Source organism: Arachis hypogaea, chromosome 8, assembly GCF_003086295.3.
Source record: "Arachis hypogaea cultivar Tifrunner chromosome 8, arahy.Tifrunner.gnm2.J5K5, whole genome shotgun sequence".
NCBI classification, from domain to species: Eukaryota; Viridiplantae; Streptophyta; class Magnoliopsida; order Fabales; family Fabaceae; genus Arachis; species Arachis hypogaea.
The window spans coordinates 5,116,093-5,141,947 of record NC_092043.1 but is presented as its reverse complement, the minus strand read 5'-3'; the positions used below and the strand labels follow the sequence as shown (position 1 = coordinate 5,141,947).

At 36.5% G+C, this 25,855-nt stretch overlaps 1 protein-coding gene across 1 annotated transcript in view; it reads right to left on the bottom strand.

The window, feature by feature from the left end:
• The window catches only part of LOC112705776 (replication factor C subunit 3-like), a 56,013-nt gene extending 30,380 nt beyond the window's left edge, over positions 1-25,633 (bottom strand). Inside the window, exons 1-4 of the mRNA XM_072200078.1 lie at positions 24,396-25,633; positions 24,186-24,299; positions 23,571-23,603; positions 23,226-23,397 (exon numbers count right to left, since the gene is read on the bottom strand). Coding sequence (XP_072056179.1) covers positions 23,226-23,397; positions 23,571-23,603; positions 24,186-24,299; positions 24,396-25,220 — 1,144 coding nt within the window. The 5' untranslated portion in view covers positions 25,221-25,633. The remainder of the gene's footprint in view (positions 1-23,225; positions 23,398-23,570; positions 23,604-24,185; positions 24,300-24,395) is intronic.
• Positions 25,634-25,855: the final 222 nt, after the last annotated feature.

The following is a 25,855-nucleotide window of genomic DNA, read 5'->3' as shown; positions in this document are numbered from 1 at the left end:
GCTTCATAGGGCAGGAATGGCTTAGAGAATGGAGAGGAAGCTTGCAAAAAGGGAAGGAGCACAAGAAATAAGTGAGACAACCAGCGAACAGTGACGCGCACGCATGGCTGACGCGTGTGCGCAAATTGGACAAAATCACAGCGACACGTACGCGTGGATTGTAGTTCACGCAAACGACGCGAGCACGTACTTGACGCGCACGCGTGGAGAGGAAATCGCTGAACGACGCATACGCGTGACTGACGCGTACGTGTGACTTGCGCGATCTGCAGAAATTACAGAATGCGCTGGAGACAGTTTTGGGCCGCGTTTTGACCCAGAGTTCGGCCCAGAAACACAGATTAAAGTCAGGGAACATGCAGGGACTCAGGATATCAGATCATAACACACTTTTCATAGTTTAGATGTAGTTTTTAGAGAGAAAGGTTTTCTCTTCTCTCTTAGGTTTTAGAATTAGGATTTCTTGTTATTTCAATTTAGGATTTCAACTCTTCATCAGGTTCAATGTTCCTTTTACTTTATATTTCTCTTTTACTTTCGGATATTTTAATGCTTGTATTACTTATGTTGCCTATTTGGCTTATGAACTATTCATGTTAGGATTTTCTTTAATTGATATAAATTGAGGTATTTCAGAGTCATGATTGCTTTCTCATATTTATATAAATAATTTAGATTTTTCCCTTTTGGATTTGGTTGATTAATTGGTGACTCTTGAGTTGTCAAACTCATCGTGATTGATAATTATTGTCTTTGCTGATTAATTTAGATTCCTATAACTCTAGTCTTTCCTTAAGGAGTTGACTAGGACTTTAGGTGTTAAATTAATTTGTCCACTTAACTGACCTTCATAGTTAGAGGTTGACTTAATGGGAGCAAAAATATAATTCTCATCGCCATTGATAAGGACAACTAGGATAGGACTTTCAGTTTTCATACCTTGCCAAGATATTTCTTCATTATTACTTTATTGATTTCTTCAAACTATTTCTCTTGCTTATAACCCTTTTCAAAACCCAAAAGACTGTTTTCCATAATCAATAATAAAACACACCTCCCTGCAATTCCTTGAGAAGACGACCCGAGGTTTGAATACTTCGGTTTATAAATTCTATTGGGTTTGTTACTTGTGACAACCAAACGTTTGTAAGAAAGGTTGATTGCTTGGTTTAGAAATTATACTTGCAACGAGAATTTATTATAACTTCTAGACCATCAATCTTCAGTTCTTCAAGGTAGGTGACAAGACCATCAAGTTTAACTTAGAAGAGGCCATGAGGCACCCATCCGAAGAGCATTCCGTTCTCCAATGTGATGTGATTGATGAGGTAGTAGCGGAGATACAAAGAGAAGATCACGACAAGTTGTGCTGCCCTATTGTTGAAGGGAAGGATAAAAATGAGGATGAACAAGAGAAAGTTGATGAGGATGAGCTTCATGTTCTTAGTGAAAAAGAACCCCAACTTGAAGCAAAAAGTGAATTGAAGCCTCTACCTTCTCACTTGAAGTATGGATTCCTTAAGGACAACCAAAAGTTTTTGGTCATTATTGCTAGTGAGCTTTCTAGCCAAGAAGAGGAGAAGCTCCTAGAGGTCCTAAGGAAGCACAAGAAACAATCGGTTGGAGCTTGGCCGATATTGTGGGAATTAACCCACGAATGTATATGCATCGCATCTTTCTCCAAGAGGGGGCTCGGCTGGTTAGACAACCCCAAAGAAGGCTCAACCCCACCATTCTTGATGTGGTGAAAAAGGAAGTCACAAGGCTATTTGATGCGGGCATTATATATCTGATTTTTGACAGTGAATGGGTGAGCCTGGTCCAAGTTGTTCCAAAGAAATCAGGAATCACTACTGTCAAGAAGGATGATGGTGAAATGGTCACCACAAGAGTGCAAAATGCTTGGCAAGTATGCGTTGATTATAGGAAGCTGAATGTCGCAACAAGGAAAGACCATTACCCTTTGCCATTCATTGACCAGATGTTGGATCGACTTGCAGGTAAATCTCATTATTGCTTTCTTGATGGTTTTACTGGCTACTTCCAGATACATATTACTTTCTTGATGGTTTTACTGGCAAGTATCCCTAATGCAGGTAATGAGCTCATCTGTCAATTTTGACCTGCTCCCGACGTAACTCAACAATCTTTGTCTGAGTTTGATTTCCAGTTCTATAACCTCTATAAGCAACCTCTATCTTACAGGTGTGACTCTCTTGAGCAAATGTATGCAAACATAACCTCTGTAAGCAACCTCAGTCTTACAGATGAGGCTCTCTCTAGCCAATGTATGTATCGATACCCTCTGTAAGCAACCTCTATCTTATAGGTGCGACCATCCCCTGGATTGGTCGATGTATCTCTGGAAGCAAATCTCAGTGGACTCACCACCATATCTCTGCTCATTTTCAGCAGGACCACAATATCTCTGCTTATCTTCTTTTATTTTCGTTCTTTCTTTCTTTTTTTCTTTTCTGTGCTTTACCCTTCTTTAGCAGGGATTCTTTTAGGTTCTTTTAATCTTTGCTCTCTGCTCTCCTGTGGTAGGGGTTTCTTTAGTTAATACATTCTTTTATTTCTGCTCTCTGCTCTCTTGTGACAAAGGTTCTTTAGATTCTTTTAATATTTTGCTCTCCTGGGGAAGAGGTTCTTTAATATTTTTCTTTCCTTTTCTTTTCTTTCTTCTTCTTTTATTTCCAATCATTCCATAATATAATTTATCTTCACATTATTCTCTTGCCTTTCCCTAAGTGTCTTATGAAAAAGAATTATATATTACTTTAATTAAGTCTGTATTTCTAAAGCTTTTAGATCACTCTGTTTGCTCTTCTCTGACTTATAATATTATTAATAATATCTCTACTAATTAATATTCGTAATAAAATATTAACAATAATATAGATAGAAGAATTTAAATAATAAATAAATAATATATATATATATATATATATATTTTTTCTTAAAACTTAGTTTATAAAACCTTATTTTTTAAACTTTTATTAATTACTTTCTAAATCACGAACTTTTTAATATCCTATTTTTTACCTTAATATTTTATAAAATTATATTTAGAACCCTCAGTTATTTTCATAGTTATAAAAATAACTCTGAACTTTTATAAAATACCCATTTTATCTCCCGTACTTTATTTATTACCTAAAATACCCAAAAACTTATATAATTACAAATTGTACCTCGATTTGTATATACAAATACAATGTTATCCTTCAAAAATATGGTTTAAATATTAATCTTTCTCTTATACAGAAACCGAAACCCTTAGCCCTTTTCTTTCAAAATATTACTTGTATTTTAATCTTGTTTTCGAGTTTTTCGATTACCGATTTTTCTCAACTTTTAATTTAATCTTTCAACCACCAAATCTCATCAATTTCCTCAAAATACCACATCACAATAGTCCCAAAACCATTAAAACAACCACAGTTGAGCTGCTTCTCATAGTCAAACCAACAAATCACAAGCAACAACAATAATTCAAAATAAACTCATTCAAACTCAAAACAATAATCAACCAAATCAACATTCACTTATCAAATTCATATTTAATTATTATAAAGTTACCAAATCCTACCTCTCTATAGAAATCACAATACCGGAAACTCAGGAGAAGCTTTCTGACCGAGCTGCTAAAGAAGAAAACGTCAAAAATCGTCTGTGCCTCCTAGAACTCTAATTGGTCGAACTCAAGAGAAAGGGGAGCTATGTCACCATCAACTTCTACAACAAAAGTGATGCCAATGTGTAGAGGAGAAGAATACGGACACTTTTATCGGATTAGACTTTTTATTGGAGTTACGGATCTCAAGAAATCAGATGCCGAAGGTTTGTGGCTTTCTTGGAATCTCTCTTCTCTCACTCACGGTCTCTCCCTCTTTTTTCCCTCTTGGTTCGGCTGAATGAAATAAAAGAATAAAGTGGTGATAATGTGGTGGCAAGGGAGGGGGCATGTTTCACGGTTTGGAGCTGTTGAGTCAGCGATTCAAGTTATAAATATCCTAAATGGATAATTATGAAAGCTGGATATATTAAAACACAAGTAATAATATATATGAGTTAATAATATAAATGACATTAGCAACATTAATAACAAGAGATATACGGTGAAGCATTAGCAAAGCTACGTTCACCGAGAAGTATCAATATTTACTCATATCGGCAGATATCGAACTCGATAATAATATTATTAACTAAACTGTGTTTTTAAATTAAAAAAATCAATTACTTAAATTAAAAAATATATTTATAAATTAATAAAATTACAGTTTTAATTATGTAAAATATTTTATCATAATAAAAATATATATAAAAATCTGAATTTAATTGAACTCAAATAGTTATAAAATTAATTTAATTACTTATAATAAAATAATTTCTAAAATAAAAAACTCTAATTTATGAAAGGAATTATAACTTATTTATATTTATATTTTTAAAATTGTGCGTTGTTACAATTTGGTGAAGCGCAGAGCGGAGGGAAGGGGAGAGTTGGTCGAAGAGTTGGGAGAAAGAAGGTTGAGACATGCAGAATGCGTGAAAGTAATGCAAATCGATGTTGGCGGCATAGAGGACGCGGTGAAACCAGCATTGGTGAGATGATTGCTACCGTTGTCGGATGATTTTGTCTCCTTTCTCTACCTCGACTCTTTCTTTCTCTCCTTGCTTTTTCTTTTTTATTTTTGAAAAAATTAAAAATATAAAGTTAAATATTATTGTAGTTTGTTGTTGTTAAATGATAAGATGTTGGTGATGTGTGGTTGTGCGATTGTGGTTGTGGGTGACGAAGGAGAAAGTCTTGGTGATGGTTATATTGCAGTTAATGTTGGGGTGAAGGGTACGATGGTTGGCGATTGGAGAAGGTTGCAGTGTAGTGAGGGGTCATTGGAAGCATCGGCAAAGGTGAGACTGTGAGAGTAATGGCGAGTCATTGTGGAAAAGGGGATGTGTTGAGTATTTAGAGAGAGAGAGGGAGATAGAGAGAGAGAGAGAGATGATGGTAGTAGTGGGTGATATAAGACTAAAATTAGAAAGAAAATGTTGATTTCATGTTGATAGTAAAAAATTTGACGCTAGGAATAAAATTAAAACTTATAAAAAAGCTTAAAGACAAAATTAGAACAAGTTAAACATTATGAGTATTTTCAAAATTTTTCGAGAACGTTAAGGACAAAAAGTATAATTTACTCTTTTATATATAATATATTTTTAAAATATAAATACACATTAAACCTAAAATAAACAATATATTTTTATATATGCACAAAGCATTTTTAATTAACAATTTTTTGATCATCATCCATTGATATTGTTCATACCTGGCCCAAAGCATAAGCCATGTCTAAAAGCAGAGGAAGCCCAAAATGCAGCTGTCCATAACCGACCTCTTCATAGGTCGGATCAAAACGCTGCATGGTAATCCCTTTACTCCCAAAGGAGTTATAACTTACCCCTGATATCTCTCACCCACTTCTAGAATAAAGATCTCAACCACCTTAAGATAAAAGGATAGTTATCCACCACCAGAAGTGGAACTACTCCAACGGTAGTTATTGGCTCATTCCCTATAAATACACTGACACTCTCAGGTATATTTTCCAATACCTTTAAACCTATCAAGACCCTTGCTGACTTAAGCATCGGAGTGTTTTACAGTTACCACCTTCCATCCTCTGACAAAAAACTCGAACGACGGCTGTCGGAAGCAGGCTAAGTCAGTAATCACTCCACTTAGATCTTGGACCCTATATCTAGGCTCAAATATAACCCCATTTCAGGTAACCCTCGGAACATCGGTGCCGTTGTCGGAGACTTAGGAATCGACACTCCATGGGAGATGAGCACTTTGAAGACAGACGCACATCATTGAAATCAAATCCAGAGTACTAAGACAAGGACAACAACGACCAAGCTCTCGTGGTACTTCCTCCGATAACAGAGGAACCATGCGGTGAAGGCACCTCGGGTGGTCATCACCACAGAAGGATCCCCTCCAAGATTCGTCACCCAGAAGGAGAAGAACAACCCCATTCTACCGACTTCATGGGGCTACTACATGGACATATGGCAGACTTGAGCAACTAGAACAAGAATTACAGTAACAACGGGAGGCAGAGAGAAATTTGAAAAGAGAGATCAAGCGACGAAGAGAGTTAGAAGAAAAACTCTCGAAGCTGGAATCCGACATCCGAGGTAAGAATTTACGCACAACTCGAGAAGACACCCCATTGGGAGAAGAAGATCCTTTCACCAAAGATATCATACGGGCGAGAGTTCCTAGAAACTTCAAAAGCCCAGACATGCATCTGTATGACGGAACGACTGACCTGAGACTCTACCTAAGCAACTTCAAAAGTTTGACGTATTTGGCTGACGCCTCAGATGCAACTCGCAGTAAGTACTTCCCGACAACTTTCACCAAATCGGCCATGAAATGGTTTGACGGCCTGCTACCTAGGTTGGTTACTAGTTTTGATGACCTTGAGCGAAAATTCCTTACGTGATTTTCAATCCAAAAAGACAAGGTCAAACATGTGCCCAATCTACTCGGAGTCAAACAAGAAGTCGGCGAATCCCTCAGGGACTACATGGAGAGATTCAACAAGGCATGTTTGGAAATGTAAGACTCACCCATTGAGGCAATAATAATGAGACTAGTCAATGGTCTCTGGGAGGGCCTCTTTTCCCAGTCCATCTCAAAGAGACACCCGAATTCCTTGAGCGATGTACAAGAACGAACTGAAAAGTACATCAATATGGAAGAAAACGTCAGACTGTGAGAATCAAATTGGCGACTAGGGAATCTTCATCAAGTGCGGGAAAAGAAAAAAGAGCCCAAGAAAAAAGAAGAATACAACTCGGAGAAACCCAGGAGATATCACAATTACACCTGCTGCTAGGAGTTTCTCTCGTGGATGTTTACAGGGTAATTTGTCACACCGATAAGCTTTTCCCTTTGCATCGGATCAAAAATAAAAAGGGGGAAAGCCGTAACGAATATTGCGAGTACCATAAGTTGTATGGGCATTCTACAAATGACTGTTACGACTTAAAAAATGTGATAGAAAAACTGGTCAGGGAAGGTCGGTTAGATAGATATCTCAAAGAAAGGTCGGACGACCATGGAAAGAGAAAAAGAGACGACGAAGAAGTAGGTCGGAGAGGTTAGCCCTGCCAAACTCTAGAGCGACATGTCCACATGATTGCAGAAGGGTTTGCTGGAGGAGGAGTGACCAAGTCCTCTCGAAAGAGATACTTGAAAAAAGTCTACCACGTCGGAGAAGAGACTCCCGACCTGCCTACCATCTCTTTCACAAAGGAGGACATGCAAGGAATAGCATGTGGGCATGATGACCCCGTGGTATTAACCATGATACTTGCTAATGCAAATTTACATAGGTCCTTAGTGGACCGAGAAAGCTCAACTGACATACTTTTCAAACCTGCATTCAACAAATTAGAGTTAGAAGAAAGGGAATTGAAGCCCTACACGGACACTTTCTTCGGCTTGGGAGATATCCCAATCAGGCCATTAGGATTCATTTCCCTATATACCACTTTTTGAAAGGGATTGAAGTCAAAAACCCTAAGCGTTGACTACATTGTTATGGATGTAGCTTCATCCTACAATGCCCTAATTAGCAGGAGGACACTAAATCGACTGGGAGCTATTGTTTCTATTCCTCACCTATGCATGAAATTCCTAACACAGGAAGGAATTGTTACCATCAAGGGAGATTAAAAACTGGCAAGAAAATGTTATAATGAAAGCTTGAACCTGCGAGGTAAAGGTAAAGAAGTCAATACGATTGAGCTCAGCGGTGTCTGAGGAAGAGAAGAGCTGCAACCACAGCTTGAAGAAAAGACAAAAAAAGTCTAAATCAGGAAAGAAGTTAGAAAAAATATCAACATAGGAGTTAATATCAGAACAGACTTGAAGAAAAAACTTGTAAAACTCCTATGGGAGAATTCCGACCTCTTCGCTTGGAAGGTTGCCGACATGCCTGGTATAGACCCTGAACTCATGACACACAAGCTGGCGGTCTACCCTGGGTCTCGACCTGTTCAATAAAGACGTCATAAGCTCAGACCAGAGCGAGCTCAAGTGGTGGAAGAACAAGTTCAAGCTCTACTTGAAGCCAGATTCATCAGGGAAGTCAAGTATCCAACATGGTTAGCAAATATGGTACTGGTATAAAAGCAAAATGAAAAATGGAGGATGTGTGTCGATTATACCAACCTCAACAAAGCCTGTCCGAAGGACCCATATCCCCTTCCCAATATTGATGCTTTGGTGGATTCCTCTTCAGAATACCAATATCTATCATTCATGGATGCCTACTCGGGATATAATCAAATCCCAATGTACAAAGTCAGACCAGGAGAAAACATCGTTCATCACCCCCAGAGCAAATTACTGCTACGTGGTCATGCCATTTGAATTAAAGAATACAAGGGCCACATATCAAAGGTTGATGAACAAGATGTTCACACCTTACCTCAGAAACTTGATGGAGGTATATGTGGATGACATGTTAGTAAAAACCAAGGATGAGGCCAGTCTCCTGTCTGACCTCTCACAAGTCTTCGGCACCATAAAAAGACACGGGATGAGACTAAATCCCACCAAATGTACCTTTGCAGTAGAAGCAGGAAATTCTTGGGATTTATGCTCACACAAAGGTGAATTGAGGCTAACCTCAACAAGTGTAGATCAATCTTAGAGATGAGGAGTCCGACTTGCTTAAAAGAAGTCTAACAGCTAAATGGCCGACTTGCATCTTTGTCCAAATTTTTGGCAGGATCAGCCTTGAGATCATTGCCATTTTTTTCACTACTTAGAAAAGGATGCCAATTTGAATGAACTTCTAAATGTGAAGAAGCCTTTCAAGAATTCAAGAATTTCTTAAGTCAACCCCCATCCTTACCCAGCCAGAAACGAGAGAAGAGCTGGTGTTGTACCTAGCTGTCACTGAGAAGGCAGTAGCGTCAGCACTGATACAAGAAGATGAGATCGGACAACATCCCATTTATTTCAATAGAAAAGTCTTACAAGAGCCGGAATTAAGGTATAAAAAATAGAGAAATTTGCATACGCCTTAATTGTGGCATCTAGGAGACTCCGACCTTACTTACAAGTACACACCATAAGAGTCCGGATGAATCAACCCAAGAAGCAGATACTCCAGAAGACAGACACAACTATCCGAGTTTGACCTAAGTTATGAAACTTGGGTAGCCATCAAAGCTCAATGCCTCACCGATTTTATAGCAGAATATACAGGCAATAAGACTGAAGCTTCCATGACCTGGAACCTCTATGTAGATGGGTCTTCCAATAAGGTCGGAAGTGGCGCCGACATCATGCTGGTCATTGAAGAGGTAACTCAAATAGAGGTTTCCTTGAAATTTAAATTCCCTACCTCCAACAACCAGGCTGTATATGAAACCCTGATTGCAGGACTGAAACTCGCCAAAGAAGTTAGGATGACTAAAGTAGTAGTCTTCAGTGATTCTCAGATAGCAACCTCACAAATCAATGGAGACTACCAAGCAAAGGATCCTAATATGAAAAGATACTTAGAGAAAACGGTTGAGCATCTTCAACAATTTAGTGATACCGAGTCCCGGCACATAACTCAGAAGCTTAATAGCAGAGCAGATGTCCTTTCTAAATTGGCAAGTACCAAACCAGGGGAAAATAACAAAATTCTGATACAAGAAACCCTCAAGGAGCCCTCTGTTATCAAGGCAGATAACAAATCAGACGTTCTGCCTATCTCCGACTTAAACCACGGTTGGATGGCTCCTTTTATCGAATATTTAAAATTTGACATCCTTCCCGAGGAAGAGAATGAAGCCAAGAGCATTCGAAAGGAAGCACAGAACTACACTCTGGTATAAAATACCCTTTAAAGGGGAATATCCACACCTTTGTTGAAATGCGTTCCGACTTGTAGAACTGAAGAAGTCTTGGAGGAAGTACATAATGACATCTGCAGAAGCCATCTCAAAGTACGATCGCTAGCTAGAAAAGTGATCCGAGCCGGATTTTTCTGGCCGACCTTACAAAAGAATGTGACCGACTTTATCAGAAAGTGTCCGCCTTGCCAGATGCATGCCAACTTTCCACATCGGTCCCCCCGAAGAGCTCATTAGTGTAAGCTGTCCATGGCCTTTTGTGAAATGGGGGTTGGACCTACTCGGACCCTTTTCCCAAGCCCCTGGACAAGTTAAATACCTCATTGTAGGAGTAGATTACTTCACCAAGTGGATTGAAGAAGAACCACTGGCTACAATCACAGCTCAAAAAAGTCGAAAATTCCTATACAAGAATATCATTACTCTGTTTGGAGTCCCTCACTCCATTACCACGGATAATGGTACACAATTCACCGACTCTACTTTTAGGAATTTAGTAGCCAGTATGAAGGTCAAGCATCAGTTCACATCGATAGAACATCCCCAAGCTAATGGACCAGTTGAAGCAGTCAATAAAGTTATATTAGCTGGATTAAAGAAAAGGCTGCAGGATGCAAATGGAGCTTGGGCAGAAGAGCTCCCGCAAGTACTGTGGGCTTATCGAACAACACCTCATTCCATGACTGAAGAAACATCCTTCTCACTTGCATACCGAATAGAAGCCATGATCCCAATAGCAGTCAATGAACAAAGTATAAGGGTAAGATTTTATGATGAGTTTGGAAATGTTCAAGGCAAAAAAGAAAAACTTGAACTTCTCCCAGAAGCCCAAGAACAAGCCCTGATAAGAGAAACAGTGCTGAAGCAAAGGTTGTCGGCCAGATATAATAAAAAGGTCATAGGAAGAAGCTTCGCCACAAGCGACCTGGTCCTGATAAGAAATTACGTCGAGGTAAACAGGTTGGGCGAAGGAAAGCTCGCTGCCAATTGGAAGGGACCTTTTAAGGTGATCGAAGTCTTGAGGAAAGGCTATTACAAAGTGTCTAACTTGAATGGAGCTGAGCTCCCAAGGTTGTGGCACGCATGTAACTTGAAGAGATATTATAGCTAGGAGCGCACCTCGCTCCTTAATGTACTCTTTTTTCCGACTTCACGATTTTTCCCGAAAAAGGTTTTCCTGAAGGGGGTTTTAACAAGGCATCAAAACGAGGACTTGGGACAACAAAGTTATCCCCTGGTAGCAAAGCATTTTTGTAAATTACATTTCATCAATAATAATGTCTCTTTTTATTTATTCCATTACTATTTCCAACGATACGCATTGACGTAAGCTCGAAAAAAGTGCGAAAATCTATTGCCCGACCAACATGGTCGGCAAGATAAAGCGAAGAGGTGCAAGTTGGTGTAAAGAGGATATAAATGACGATCATATAAACTCGAAATAAAAATGACTTATAAGTCAGAAAGCAATCGAACAGAATAAAATGTATCGCAAAAATAACTTAACTTATGAAAACGGTTTAATAATAAAAGAAATTGGTCATTCGCACTAAGTAATGGAAAAAAAACTCTTCTTTAAAAATCCTAAGGTCAAGGATACTTATTAAAGGCTTTCACCAAAGCCTCATAAACAGCTCAGTAGCAGACGAGTTGTCCAACTTATACTATGAAAGCAACCATAGTAAAATCCTAAGATAAAAGGAAAGCTCAAATATATAGAAACCCTTTCAAGGTAATTATAACTACTGCAAAGCAAGAGGAAGATTGTCCAGTCCTACAAAAAAAGGACTAATATCCATAAATGATGGTAAATGCCAAAGTTATTAAGGTCCTTTATAAAGGACCAGAGTCAACAAAAGCATACAACATTGCAAAAGAAAAACATAAAGAAATGTTCATAAAAAGGTCCCACAAGCTGGGTCCTAACCAAAGTGCTAAACAGGGCCAATGAGAGGATTTTGGTCTTCAGCTGCAAAAGAGTCAGGTTCAATGGAGGAAGTCGGAAGGATCTCCTCAGTTGGGGCGACTTCTGGTTGAGAGGAAGAAGTCAAAAAGTTCTCATCGGAGGCAACAACTTCTTAAGGAGGAGACTCAACCCACTACAAAAAAAAGGGGTTAAAATGGCATTGATATTAAGGCGGTTTTAAAGAACCGCCATAATATCGAGACACTATGGCAATTTTTGCTGCTGCCGTAATTGGCTTTATATATTTTGGCGGCTGGTGATTATGGTGGTTTGAACCGCCATTTTCACACGCATATAAAAAGAAAAAATTGTAATCCCTAGCTCATTCAACGCCGTTCTTCCTTCTAGCTAGGGCTTCTCCTTTCTAAACATACGACGCTCTCATCTCCTCCGTGTAAAGAAGCCCTCCAACAACTCCATTCTTCATTCTATGGCTTCTCCTCTCTCTGCTGGTTACGATATCTCCAGGTACCTCTCCCTCTCAAGTTAAACTGAAACCGAAACTAAAACTGAAACTGAAATGCTGTTTTATTTTATTTTTTCTTTTGTGCTGTGGAGATGAAGATTCCGGCGAGGGGCAAGGCCTGGTGGCTACTGACCTCAGCATTTCGATTCCAGAAGGCTCCGATTTCTTTGATTTTGTTTGGGTTAGGGTTTCAAAATTGCTTTTGGTGATGATTTTTGGTGGTTTTTGTTCTCTGCAGCTCTGTTAGGGATTTTTGGGTCTTCCGTTGAAGCATTGGATTGACATTGGTGCGGGAGTAGTTGACGATGATCTTAGGTCTTCTTTCATAACTTTACCCCCTCCCCTCTCTCTCTCTCTGAATTTAGATCTTCTATTGCTTACTTCTATTAAGTTGTTTCTCTGATCTCCGATTTCAGATCTCAGATCTCAGAAAAAACTTCTCCAATCTCAATTTCTCTATTTGCCTCTTTGGTTCTTTTTGGGTTCTTTTAAGCCAAGCTATAAATGAGTAATCTCTATAGTTGTTTAGCTCTGCTGCCCTTGCTCTGTTCAATGCTTTTTGCATTAACTGAACCCTTGAATAAACCATGCTATATATGTTATATATGCTTTATTGAATAAACTTCCAGTGATTTTTGTTTCGAATGGGATCGAAAGAAAGTGAAGAGGTTTCAAAGAGTGTTTGCAGTCCAATAACCTTGAATGTAGAAAATTGATTATGGATGGTCGTGGTTTACATATAAAAGAAGATTTTTTCTTTGAGAAAAAATTCACCACTTTTTTGTTATTTTGATGTGTGTATTGGATACTGGTTGAGCTGTTTCTTTGATTTTAGACTTGCTTCATAGGCACTTGGGACCATTTTGTTTTGCAGTTTGGGAACTAGTTTATGAGACAATAACTGAACTATGTTTGCTTTGTTTTGCTTACTTCTATTTGGTTCTCTTTATTTCTCAAGCAAAAGGAAGCAACTCAAATAGTGTAAAGGTGTTATTCAAATTGTGTGTGTTTTTTCTTCTGAAGTTGATATGTTTTGCTACTCAATTTTATCATGAGTTGTTGAAATATGAGTGACTATGTTGCAGTTTATGTAGTATGTTCTGATGGTGAGTTGGTCATGATAGGTTTTGGCATGCCTTCACTCGCTTATCTGAAAATGCACTTATCAAAACTTTGTCAGCAATGAGCTTGTGAAATTGTTTCCTCCTGATCTTCCACTAAACTTACAAAGCATTCTCCTATTGTCCCACCAAAAGAACCAAGAACAGTGGAAGGAAGATATAGCCCGAGAACAGGTGAGCCAACACTTTCGTGCTTATTAAATATTAACACTCAAATGAGTGGGATGTTCAACATAGCTTCATATAATTAATTCTTTTGTTTTTTGACATAATAAATACTGGTGGTTCATTTTTTTTGTTCCTTTTTAAAATTATTTTTCCTTTTTTTTTCCTTCTTCCAGCTAGATATATGCATTATTATGAAAGAAGATTAATGAGAAACCTTTTTCGTTGTTCGCGTGGTTGGAACTTATTTATTAGGTAAGATTCTTCTTCGTCAATTAGCAATTTTTATTGTTAGTTAGTAGTTTGTGGACTTTTTTTTATTATTGTTAGTTAGCAATTTTTATTGATATTCCATGTCAGTTTGTCTATTTCTTTGCAGAATCTTTATTTATTGGGACCTTTGTATTATTAACTGCCATGCTTTGTAGGGCCATTATGTGTCGTTGCATATGGTATTATTTTGATGTTTTCTTTCCCATCCACATGGTAGGATAGTAGGGCACTACATTATGCACAAATCCGCATCTGATTAATTTGTTCCTATTAGCACAGTTCACCTGTTTATACTTTCTATTTTCCTCCGCTTTATATTGGTGGTTGGATTTTCTTTTCCTTTTCTTTCTTGTATTTGTTTTTTCTCCTGATATTTAGTGCAGTTCTCATTTGTTCTGATATTTTTCTCTGCATCGTGTACTAGTCATTCTTCCTGGTATTTTTGCTGTGCTCAGTAAGTTTGTTGATGATTAAGTTATGAAACCATAGCAGTTATTGTATTAGCTTGTTCTTCTGAAATCAATATCTACAATTGTTGTGTTGAATTCTCTTTGGTCAATCTCTTCTAAACTAACTTTTTTATCTCTGAAAAATTGGTAAAAATTATTATTTTTTTGGGTAATACTTCACTCTGTATGAGTCTGTCCTGTGTTTCATATATAGCATCTTTTTGTTAGAATGGATAATTGTGCTTTGCTCTGCTTAGATTCTCTTTGCTCATAAAAGTTCATTTGTTTTTGTCTTTGTTTTTATTCTTGTCTTTTCTTCCAATCCAATCCCACTTTTGATACTAAATTTAATTTCTTAGGTATATTTATTTACTATACTAAATAAAAAATTAGGACTCTATATATAATGATTTATATTTTATAAATGTTGTATTAATTAATTCTTATTGTTCAAATTCGTTAATAATATAATTTGATATTAATCCTAAATTGTTAAAAATACAACATTCATATATTCTTAGTTGATTATACATACACGCATGATGTATAGATATTGAGCGTACATGATATATGGTACCTTAATTTAGTTATCTTATTATTTTGAGTTAAAAATTTTGGTATATATATATATATATATATATATATATATATATATATATATATATATATATATATAATATAATATAATATAATATAACCACATGCATGCTGATTATTTGAAAGTTTGAATGTTTAATCTTGATAATTTTAATAAATCTGTTGATGATAATTTTTCATGTGAAACAAGTTTTAGATCTTCTTCAACTCTTGTTGTTAGCTACTTTACTTTGAAAGCTTCAAGTTTTAATATTTGTTGGGAAAGAAAAAAGAAGGAAAATTATCATTTGAAAGAGGTAATTATAATTTTCTTATATTTTCTTTTAAATACTATTTAAATAAGTTTTTAATATCTAATTTGCATATAAAAGAATAAATTTCTTGTCTTTAGAATATATATAAATTTTTAATGAATAGATTTTTTAAAATCCCTATTTGTAGTCTCTCTTAGTCATGTCAATCGATAAGTCATGGATTGAAAAACCATGAACCACGCATGAGTATAAAGATGGTTTAAACAAGTTTTTGGATTTTGCTTTTGAGCATCGATCTTTCGCGGGTCGTCAGATTAAATGCCCTTGTTCGGTGTGTGGTTTTGGCAAGTGGCAAACAAGAGAAAAAGTTTTGAACATTTAATAGTCAAGTCTTTTCTAGAAAACTACAAAGTTTGGTATTGGCATGGTGAAGAAGTAGTTGGAGTTGGGTCACAAAAGTTCATCAAACTAGTCATATTGTACAAGATGATTCGACATCTCAGCATCCAATGGTAACAATGCTCAATGACGCGTTTGGAGTTGCTGGACCTGACTTAAATGAAGATGGAGATGGAGATGAAGACAACATAGAAGATGGAGATGGAGACAATGCAGAAAATTAAGAGCACAATGGAAAAAATGTAGAATTTTACAATTTGTTAGAAGATGGCAATGAACAATTGTATGAAGAGTGCACAAAGTATTCAAAACTGTCTCTCTTAATTAGTCTATATCACATAAAGTGCTTATATAGAATAAGCGACAAAGCCATGACTGAAATCCTCAAGTTATTAAAAGATGCTTTTGGAAATGCTAAGATTTCAAATACATTCTATGAGGCCAAGAAAACCATAAATAAACTAGGGCTTAATTATACCAAGAAAATCATAAATTTCACTCCTTTTCCTTTCGAAATTTCACTATCTTCCAATTTACATGTCCTTGTTCAGATTTTCCTCCAAATAACGTTCTTGCCACTACTCCCTTCTACTTCTACTTCTACTTCTACTATAATTTGTTGTCATGCACTTTCTCAAATATTTATGAGCCATGAAATGTTCATCTTAGTTTTATTTTTTGTTAATTTGGAGAAAGATTAGCCTAGTTTTATTCGAGAATTAATCTACTTATTTGGTTCAACTTATTCTTTAAGTTTAAATTAACTTGAAATTAAAAACGTTCTTAAAAAGAAACTTTTCTTTTTTTCTCTTTCTGAAACGTCCCTACCTTTTTTAAGAAAAACTAAAAAGAAAATGAAAGTGATTATGGTGAAGAATTAAAATGTTATTATCGAACATGCTCTTTATACAAATGTGACATCATTCTTCCGATTTGATTGAGATACATGTTCTGACTCTAATGTATCCTTTACTGAAATTATGTTATGAAAATATATAGTACATTATTTTCTTGTTTTAATAATGATATTTATCTTGCAGTGAATATTACTAATATTAGCCTATTTTCACCTTGATTCGGAATTCTGATGTATAATATATAGTATTATATATGTAGCTGTTACATTATACCCTGCACAAGAATCAATCTTTTATAATATATATCTATGATCATATGTTTTATTCTTTAGTTGCTCAATTACTCATTTATTTATATTTATTTATCTATTTTAGATGAATATGAAAATAGTACACGCCTTCATTTATTAGTGAAGGATGTGCATAATTTGCCAGAAGGTTTGCGCATAGTTGTCAATTTTGATAGACAACATGTAGCAATAGGAGAAGCAGTCGGACTCTTTGCAGGAATTTGTGGGCAATTGGCCACTGACTATGTAGCATTTCCAATAAATTTTGATAAGTGGTCAGACATTCCAGAGAGTTTTTTTTTAAATCAATGGAATATTTTTTTCCAAGTAAGAAGATTACTTAAACTCTAAAGTTTATTTCTTTGTCATTATTTAGTTATATTTGTTAGTTAATATATATTCTTTGTTCCATATTAAAGGCTCGATTTTGCTTTAAAGTGTGTGATAGCTTGGCCGAACGATTTCTACTCCAATCGCTTGGCAAAAAATGGAGGGAACATAGGATAAAGATTTAAAAATAGTTTTATGATCCGAGGTTGAGTAAAACCGAGATCATAAATAATACACCAGAAGATATTGCTCTTGATCAATGGGCTTTATTCATAGAATATCGTTTGAAGCCTGAAACTCAGGTAAGTACTTACAATCCTAGTTAAATGTTGTCCCATTAAAAAGCTTTATATAGTTTGCTGTTGTAAATAGGATATTGAATTCATATGGAATGTTGTGAATGCATGTTTAACTCTATTTAATTGTATCCAAATTTATCTTGCAGAATCTTTGTAAGAGAAATCAAGAAATTTGGCAAAAACCAATAATTCCTCATACTTCATATGCTAAATCAATTACAAGAAGAAGGGCTGAATTGGTAATCATTTCTATGTGTGGATTTCATATATTTAATTTCATTTTGGCATTATCCAATTTTCCAATTTAGTTTCACTTGTCTCCCCAACTATTATGAGAATTGTCATGATAAAATATCAACACAACTTTCACAGGTTCATTTCTATGTTGATAATCATGAATTGGTAATCATCAATAACATTAATTTCTCAGCTTATGTTTAGTTTGCTACCATTATTATATTTTATATAGCATAGGAGTCATTATGTTAGCACTTAATGCATCTCGGTTGTTATATTGTTGCTGTTAGTTACATAATTTTATGCATATCTTTTCTTGAATGATATATTTCTTGATTGAGTCTTTCTACTTTTCTTGAATTTTAGACGAAAGAGACGGAAAAAGAAGTTAGTAGGGTTCAAATGTGGGATATCACTCATAAGAAAATAGATGAAAGTTATGTTAATGAAAAGGCTAAAGAAATAGCGGTAAGACTAAAGTGCAATAAGTAACTTGTTTGTATTTTTTTCTTTCTTTTTTATAAGATAATATTATGTTTGATTCTTTCCCTTTCTTTTTATGTATGTAGGAGAAGATTGAAGCATATAGCAATCAACAAGTGGTGAAATCAACCGTTAATTCTCCTTTTAATGCTCTTGGAGTAGTTTTTGGGAAAAAGCACCCTGGTCGTGTTCGAGGTTTAGGTATGGGAGTTATTCCAACTGTTGCTTTCAAGAACAACACCACAAGAATTAGTCAGATGAATTTAGGTTCTTCAAATGATGCTGACACATCATCTACTTGTGGTCCAAATGTGCAAGAAGAGTTGGATACTGTTAAAGCGCAATTGCAAGCATTAGTCTCCTATATTGCTTCTAAGGAAGGAGGTAAAATTCCAATGGAATTGGCTGGAATGTTCCCTACTCAACAAATTTCACAGATACAAATACAATTTATGTTCTTAATACCTTATTTCATGTATAATATTTGGACTCTTAAGGGAATCCGGGTCAATTTTAAAATTTGACTTTGGAAGCTAGCTTTAACTCTGTTAATTAAAAGCCTACTAACAATTGATTTTTATGAAAAAGACAAATTGATTCCTATGAAAAATTGATATACATATAACAAATTAATAGGTGCAAGCAAGAAAGCTAAGAAACATTTTAAAGAAGCTAAGTTAATATTATAATAACCAAAATTAGATTGAAGTAGTAGCTAGTAACACACAACGTAAGTAGTACACATGTTTTATATTATAGTAACATTATTGTTGTTGTTGCTCCCATTAACAAACTCTTATGAGTTAGTTTCTCCACCACAAACCTGAAACTGTTACTAGTAGCACTCTTCGTCATGCTTCTAGCACTTAACTTGGCCATTATGATTATGATAAAGAGTAGAATGAAGTAGTAGCTCTGAATTCAAGTAGTATTGTATAAAAGTGCAATTTGTGTGATTGTATATATATATATATATATATATATATAGTGGACGTGGTAGTGATGATGGTGCATATGGTATATGGCAATTTTAAGATAAGATATAATTTGGAGGGTAGCTATATGGATATTTATTTGACAAAACAGAGAGAGATCGATGGTTGAAATAGAGTTAAATTAGTGTGAGTTTCATTTTCCTAATTCCCAGAAAACAGAGGATTTATTGTGCAAATAGTTAGTGTATGTGAGTTTTCTTTTTTGATTGAATAATTTTATATTAATAGTTTCAGATTCAGTTTTATATTCTTTTTTATTGTGCTCATAATTATATTTTTGTTGTAGAGATTGGATCAAGAGAGTGAGATTCCATCACCAAGAGAGTTAGGAAGTAGGTCTTTTGGAGCGAGCAACAAAGAAGCATGATCTTGTATGATAAAGATTTTATGTATTAAGTATTATAGATATATGTTAAGACAAATTATTGAAAAATGTTATCTTTGATACTTTGTTTTTGGATTATGATTTTTTATTTTCGGAGACTGTGTATGAATTAAAAATCTTGTTATGATGTTTGATTTAAGGTTATGCTTTTTGGTTATTATGAGATTTTAAAGTTTGAGTTCTAAAAATGCCACTTTAAATACATAGTTTCAATCTCATTTTAAAAAGTATAGAATTTCAATTAGGTAAAAATGTCGGCTAAAAACACCATTTTAAACAAAAATGGTGCCATTATATCCTGGTAAAAATGGCAGTTAAAAAATGCCATTTTAAACAAAAAGGATGCCATTAAACCCTGGTAAAAAGGGCGTTTAGAAATGCCATTTTAAACGAGGAGGATGCCATTAAACCCAAGTAAAAATGGCGGTTAAAAACGCCATTTTAAACGAGGAGGATGCCATTAAACCCAGGTAAAAACGGCAGTTACAAACCGCTATTTTAAATAACAACAAACTGCGTTTTATTTGGTTGAAATGGCGGTTAAAACCGCCATTATTACCGTAAAAAAACCGCCGTATTATCCATTGGTTAAAAAACTGTTGTAATAACCAAAATGACACCCAGAATACCGGCGTTTCTTGGAAGCGTTGTCCAGCAGTCTTGAGCTTGAAGTCAGTAGGATGGCGAGGTGGAGAAACGATCCTCCCATCGACTACAATTTTATCAAGATTGAGAGGAGACAAGTCCAAGTTGGGAGCAATAACCTGAACTTGTCTCATCAGAATCTCAAACACCTTTTATGTGTCCTCAGCAACCGACTCTTCCAAATCAACATAATCTTCCCTAAGTCGCTCCACTTTCTCTTTCAACTCCAAATTCTCCCCTAAAATTCAGACATAATTCTCCTCAGCTTTCTTCAATAACCCTTCGACCAAAGCACAGGAAGCCAAAGACTGTCTTTCTCGATCATGAAATTTAAAATGCTCGGCTTCCAGACTTATCTTCTCCTCCTCCAAACCCTTCTCAGCCTCCCGAAGAGTGGCCACCTCGGCCTGAAGGGCCTCCAAAAAAAACTGAGTAGCATTCAAGGGAGTCCTCTCCAACTCTTTCAACAAGGTGGAGTATACCCCAATAGTAAGGATCCCCCTCGGATCAAAACCTGAAGGTGATTTTTGATAGAAACATCATCCATAGCAATGGAGCTATGGGGAAGGATGTGTTTGTCACAAAACTTCACCCGATCAAACCCAATATCATAAACGTTGGAGGCACTGGGTTTCGAAGTCTTCCTTTTCTTAGAGCTCGATTCCAAGAAGGGAGGAATAGGTGGAGTAGAGACCAAGGAGGAGGAGGAGGAGGAGGAAGAGCGTTTACCGGCTTGATTTGAGAAGAGGTACCCAAGTCGGACTTGGCCGGAGCAGGAGTATCCGACTTACCACTCTCTTGAAGCTAAGCAACTCGAGCTCGGGCGTTCCTCTTGGCCTCCTGGACTTTTTGGTAGGTCTTGGAACCACTTTTCATTTTTTCTTCAAAAAAAAAAAAGAATAAGAGATTTCAACAAACAAGTCAAAAAAACGAGCAGTTGTTTGTAAATAATAATAAAGACTACCTACCTTGGTATGGATATAACTCGGTGTTCCGAGAAGGAAGTTCTTTGTGTTATGGTTTGGAGTCCGTCCCCATGTCTCGCGGAAGAACTTAACTACTACCTCCTAGACTTCGTCCAAATTTACCAAATTATATTTTTCAACAGGGCCGCCTCTACCCAATATAATTGAAAGCGGGGCTCATCATTTTCATTCGAACAGAAGGGGTGGTGGCCCTCAATTGCACGGACCTTAAAAAAGAAATTCTTAAAATCATGGAACGACTCATCAAAAATTGAAAATGCATTCCGACCTTGGATAGCTCGGAAGGAGACCCATTGTTGTTTATTCTGTTTATCCGAAGCACTAAAAGGCTTCGTTAGGTGGAAAAAGTAGAAAAAGATTTTCAAAGAAATTGGAAATTCGAGTTCACGACTAACGAGTTGATAAATTTTGAGAAATCCCCAAGAATTCGGATGGAGTTGGGAAGGAGCCACTCTACAATGAGACAATACTTCTATCTCAAAATCGAAAAAAGGAAAGGTAACCCAAAGTCGGTAAACAGACAGTTGTACATAAAAATAAAATGGGGTTCCGCCAAATAGCTCGCCCAAAACAAACTCGATCTTCAAGGTTAGGAGCTACTATTTCATATTTTGCCTCATCCTCGCTAGAACTACAAATCCTATGGTGTTTATGGAGTTCCATTACAAAGACACTATCAACTATGGGATTGGAACAAAGAACTGAAGACTTTATCCATTTCAATAAAGTTTCAGGAACTTTGGAAGACATTTTTGAGGGGATTGAAAGAGACATATAGACGAGTATACCTACATTAAACAAAAGAAAGCATTATAACAAGTCTGAAACCAAGAATACTTTCTTTGGTAAAAAGGTACAACCAACAACCACAAAGAAACAATTTTTGAAAAAACGCAATAATCTTGGGGGCATCCTAACACACATGGAAAAAAATAACAGTGACACGATAGCAAAAGAACACCAAAGCTAAATTAGCTCACTTAAAACTATCAATAGACACAGGTTCGTCAACCTAGAAATCGCATTCCAATAATGAATTTTAAAGCAGTGGAAACACTACAAAGCCAGAAAAAGAAGCTAAAGTAGAAGGGGATACTAACCTCTTTTCTCGAAGAAAGTTGAAGAAAAATAACGGAATGGTAGGAGCAGCAAAGAAGTTTCTTACATGCATCGAGTCCCTTAAGGTTCTTCAGCGAAAAAACAAGATTCCAGTGCAAGGAGTTTGAAGGAATAAGGAATGGCTCGAAAAGAACGAAAGGACGCCAATAGCACAACGGGAATGGAGAGACGAAAAGGAAGTAAGAGAAAGGGAAGAGGTATTTAAAAGACCCAAGAAGTAAAACGGTAAAAACTCTCCCATCATTAAAGATCGTGCACGGTTACAGATGTAACTGCACGTCTGCACCCCACGTGGCAAAGACGAAAGCCAACAGGCGTAACGATTGACATTCCACAGGCGCAACGATTGACATTCCACAACCACGTCGATTTTCCGACTTGAACCCAGAAGCTGACTTGAAAAGATCCGACTTCATTCATACTTGAATCCGACTTAAATAAAAAGATCAAACTCAAGTAAGGACACTGTTCATATCTGGCCCAAAGCATAAGCCAGGCCCAAAAGAAGAGGAAGCCCAAAATGCAGCTGTCCATAACCGACCTCTTCACAAGTCAGATCGAAACGCTGCATGGTAATCCCTTCACTCCCAAAGGAGTTATACCTTACCCCTGATATCTCACACCCACTTTTAGAAGAATGATCTCAACCACGCTAAGATAAAGGGACGGTTATCCACCACCAGAAGTAGAACTGCTCCAACGGTGGTTATTGGCTCATTCCTTATAAATACACTGACATTTTCAGGTATATTTAAGTTTCAATACACTTAAAATGTCAAGACCCTTGTTGACTTAAATATCGGAGTATTTTACAGGTACCACCCCATTCTCTCACGAACAACTCGGACGACGGCTGTTGGAAGCAGGCTAAGTAAGAAATGACTCTGCTTAGAGCTTGGACCCTATATCTAGACTCAAATACAACTCCCTTTCAAGTAACCATCACAACATATATATAAGTCAGAGAGCGCACCTTGGCAGTTATCTGGGCTACAAGGCAGGGAGTTATTTATCGTCTTGGCATATGTTCCGTTGAATAAATCCGCAATTACGTGTTTTTCGTACCCCTTTGTCTCTGAGACATTGATCTCCACATGATGCAGTGATTTTTTTATCTGCACTTGCAGCTTGTCAACCATTTCTCCCTGGGCATGTATGTGTGGATGTTATTAAATTACTATTATCTGATCTACTTAAATTAATTAAAAGGAGGAATTGATTTGTTATTAGTATATTGAAACAATTTTGTGGTGAATGAATAGTTTAATTTCCCAAATCAAGGAGAAATAATTGAGTGAAATTAATAAAGGGTAGTTACCTTCAAGGTGAAGTCTCTGGATTCTTCTATGACCTGATACATCCAGCACCAATAATTATGATAGTGAATGTAAAATTGTTGGAAGTTTATTCTAATATAAACTTTTATTTTGACTTAATTGTAATTGTTCATGATTATTAATTATTTAATCTCATTTATTAATGTTAATGCATGATGAATTTATTAGATTAAAAGGAAAAACACATAAAAATGTTTTTTTTTCTGTCGATTTTATACCATATTTTTTTAGATTCTCTCTTATTGACAAAAACGAAGAGAAAAAACCCTGTATCATAATCAATGTCAAAGAAGGGAAAAAAGAGAGGAGCCCGTCTTGAAATTTAACTCCATTATAATCAAAGTTATTTATGGCAGTCAATTCAAATATAAAATTCACAATTTTTAAAATCCTATTTAACGATTTAGCTCAAGTTGATTTCTATAAAAATGGCTAATAAATATTAATTATATTAAGCATTAAACACTAATATAAAATAAATATTAAAAATAAATTAAATTACATAAATATTTATATACAAATATACTGATGATTAATTTTAGCGTGAACCTAACATTTTTCAACAAATAGCATTTTCCGATAGGGAAATTCATTACCTGCAGTCTCTGAGGGCCGAATAGCTCGCGAAGCATAGCCCGGATCATGGATCTCTTTCCTACGTTGGGGGGTCCCTCAAATATAAAATGATTACAGCCACAACCCTCTCTTACCTGCTTGCATTATACACACATACTGTATGTAAAATATCTAAACGAATAATGAAATATAGAAAGAAAGGAAACAAGTGGAAATAGTAATAGTGATACTAATGCTTGGAGTTGGAGTGCTTTATCAGAGTTGCAGATGAATTCTTCCAAGGTTTGGGGCTGGTGTTTGGTTGCCCATTCATATTGGTATGCATTTGGGTCCTCTTGTAGTGATGTTATTTCCTGATGATGATGATAAATATCCTCCTTCGTCCTTGTGTCTTGTAAATCATCATCATCCGGTGTTACTGTCACTCTCTCCCTCAATGGTTTCTCTTCTTCATGGGTGGCATCAATAACCTCCATCTCCACTAATAGAACCCCTTTGGCATTAACCTCTTCTGTTAATACTGTCTTATGATCTTCTTGGATCAGTACTAAGTCGCCCTCAACCTCACCATCATTGGGATCAATCTCTGTCTCCTGAGGATGATCGTGAAGGACAAGGGAGAAATCCGTGAGGCCCCTGTAGTAAGGGCTAGACTGAGGGTGGTATGATGGATTGGTGGAAGTAGGATTGTGGCTGCTCCAAGAACCAATAACAAGGGAATAATCGGTAAGACCCTTGTAGTACGGACTTTGCCCCTGCGCCCCAGATCCGGATGATGAGAGGTGAGGATGAAGGCTGGGGAGAGGAAGAGGAGTAATAGGGTAGCAAGGAATGGTAGCATGATCATGATGATGATGAGGTGGAGATGAGGGTGCAAAGATGGCAAGGGATTGATCGGTGAGGCCTTTGTAGTAGGGACTGCTGTTACTGTTAGAGGATTCATCATTACTATTTTTCATCATGTCATGATGATATGCCTGCTGCAAATTCACTTGTAACATGGAACGAAGGCCGTTGCGATTCTTCGATACAGTTGGGCTTGTCATTTGCTGCATTTCTTTGCTTTCCTTGCCTTTCCATTCTTTTTTGGGCCCCGAATCGTCTTAATATTATTATTCTAATCCCCAGTCCCCACATAGCAACAACTAATTACTAAGTGCCAGTGCCACTGTGCCACACCGCTGATGCATTATGTCACTTTGACCTTAATACCAACGGATCTTCCTAAGAAAAGCGGTCATTCCCATGCACCAATTGCATTAAATATATCAATCTATTATAATTTAGGAAAGTTATCACGTATGGCAAACGAAAAAAGAGGCATATGGTATGACTTGTACGAATAGGTAGCCAATAAAAAAATTGTCTATTAGTGAATGTTGAATAGACAAAAATAACCCTGGCAAAGCACTTGAAATGTCATAAATCTCCTGCTTAGAATGACAAATTGGCGGTGGCTAAAATCGAATGGCAAAACAGGACTTCGGCTTGGAGACTTGTGTTGGGAAGTAATCGTTAGTTGTTTGTGGGAAGAAAGGAGTGAGTGTGTCGTCGCTTCTTCACTTGCAGTAAGTGGAGGCAAAGGTGAACAAATAAATTGTCTAGCCTCCATTGATCTTGTGTGCACGAATCGGTTGGTTACCGTGTTAGGTGGTCAGATGTGAAAGTTTTAGAACATCTTATCTTTTCG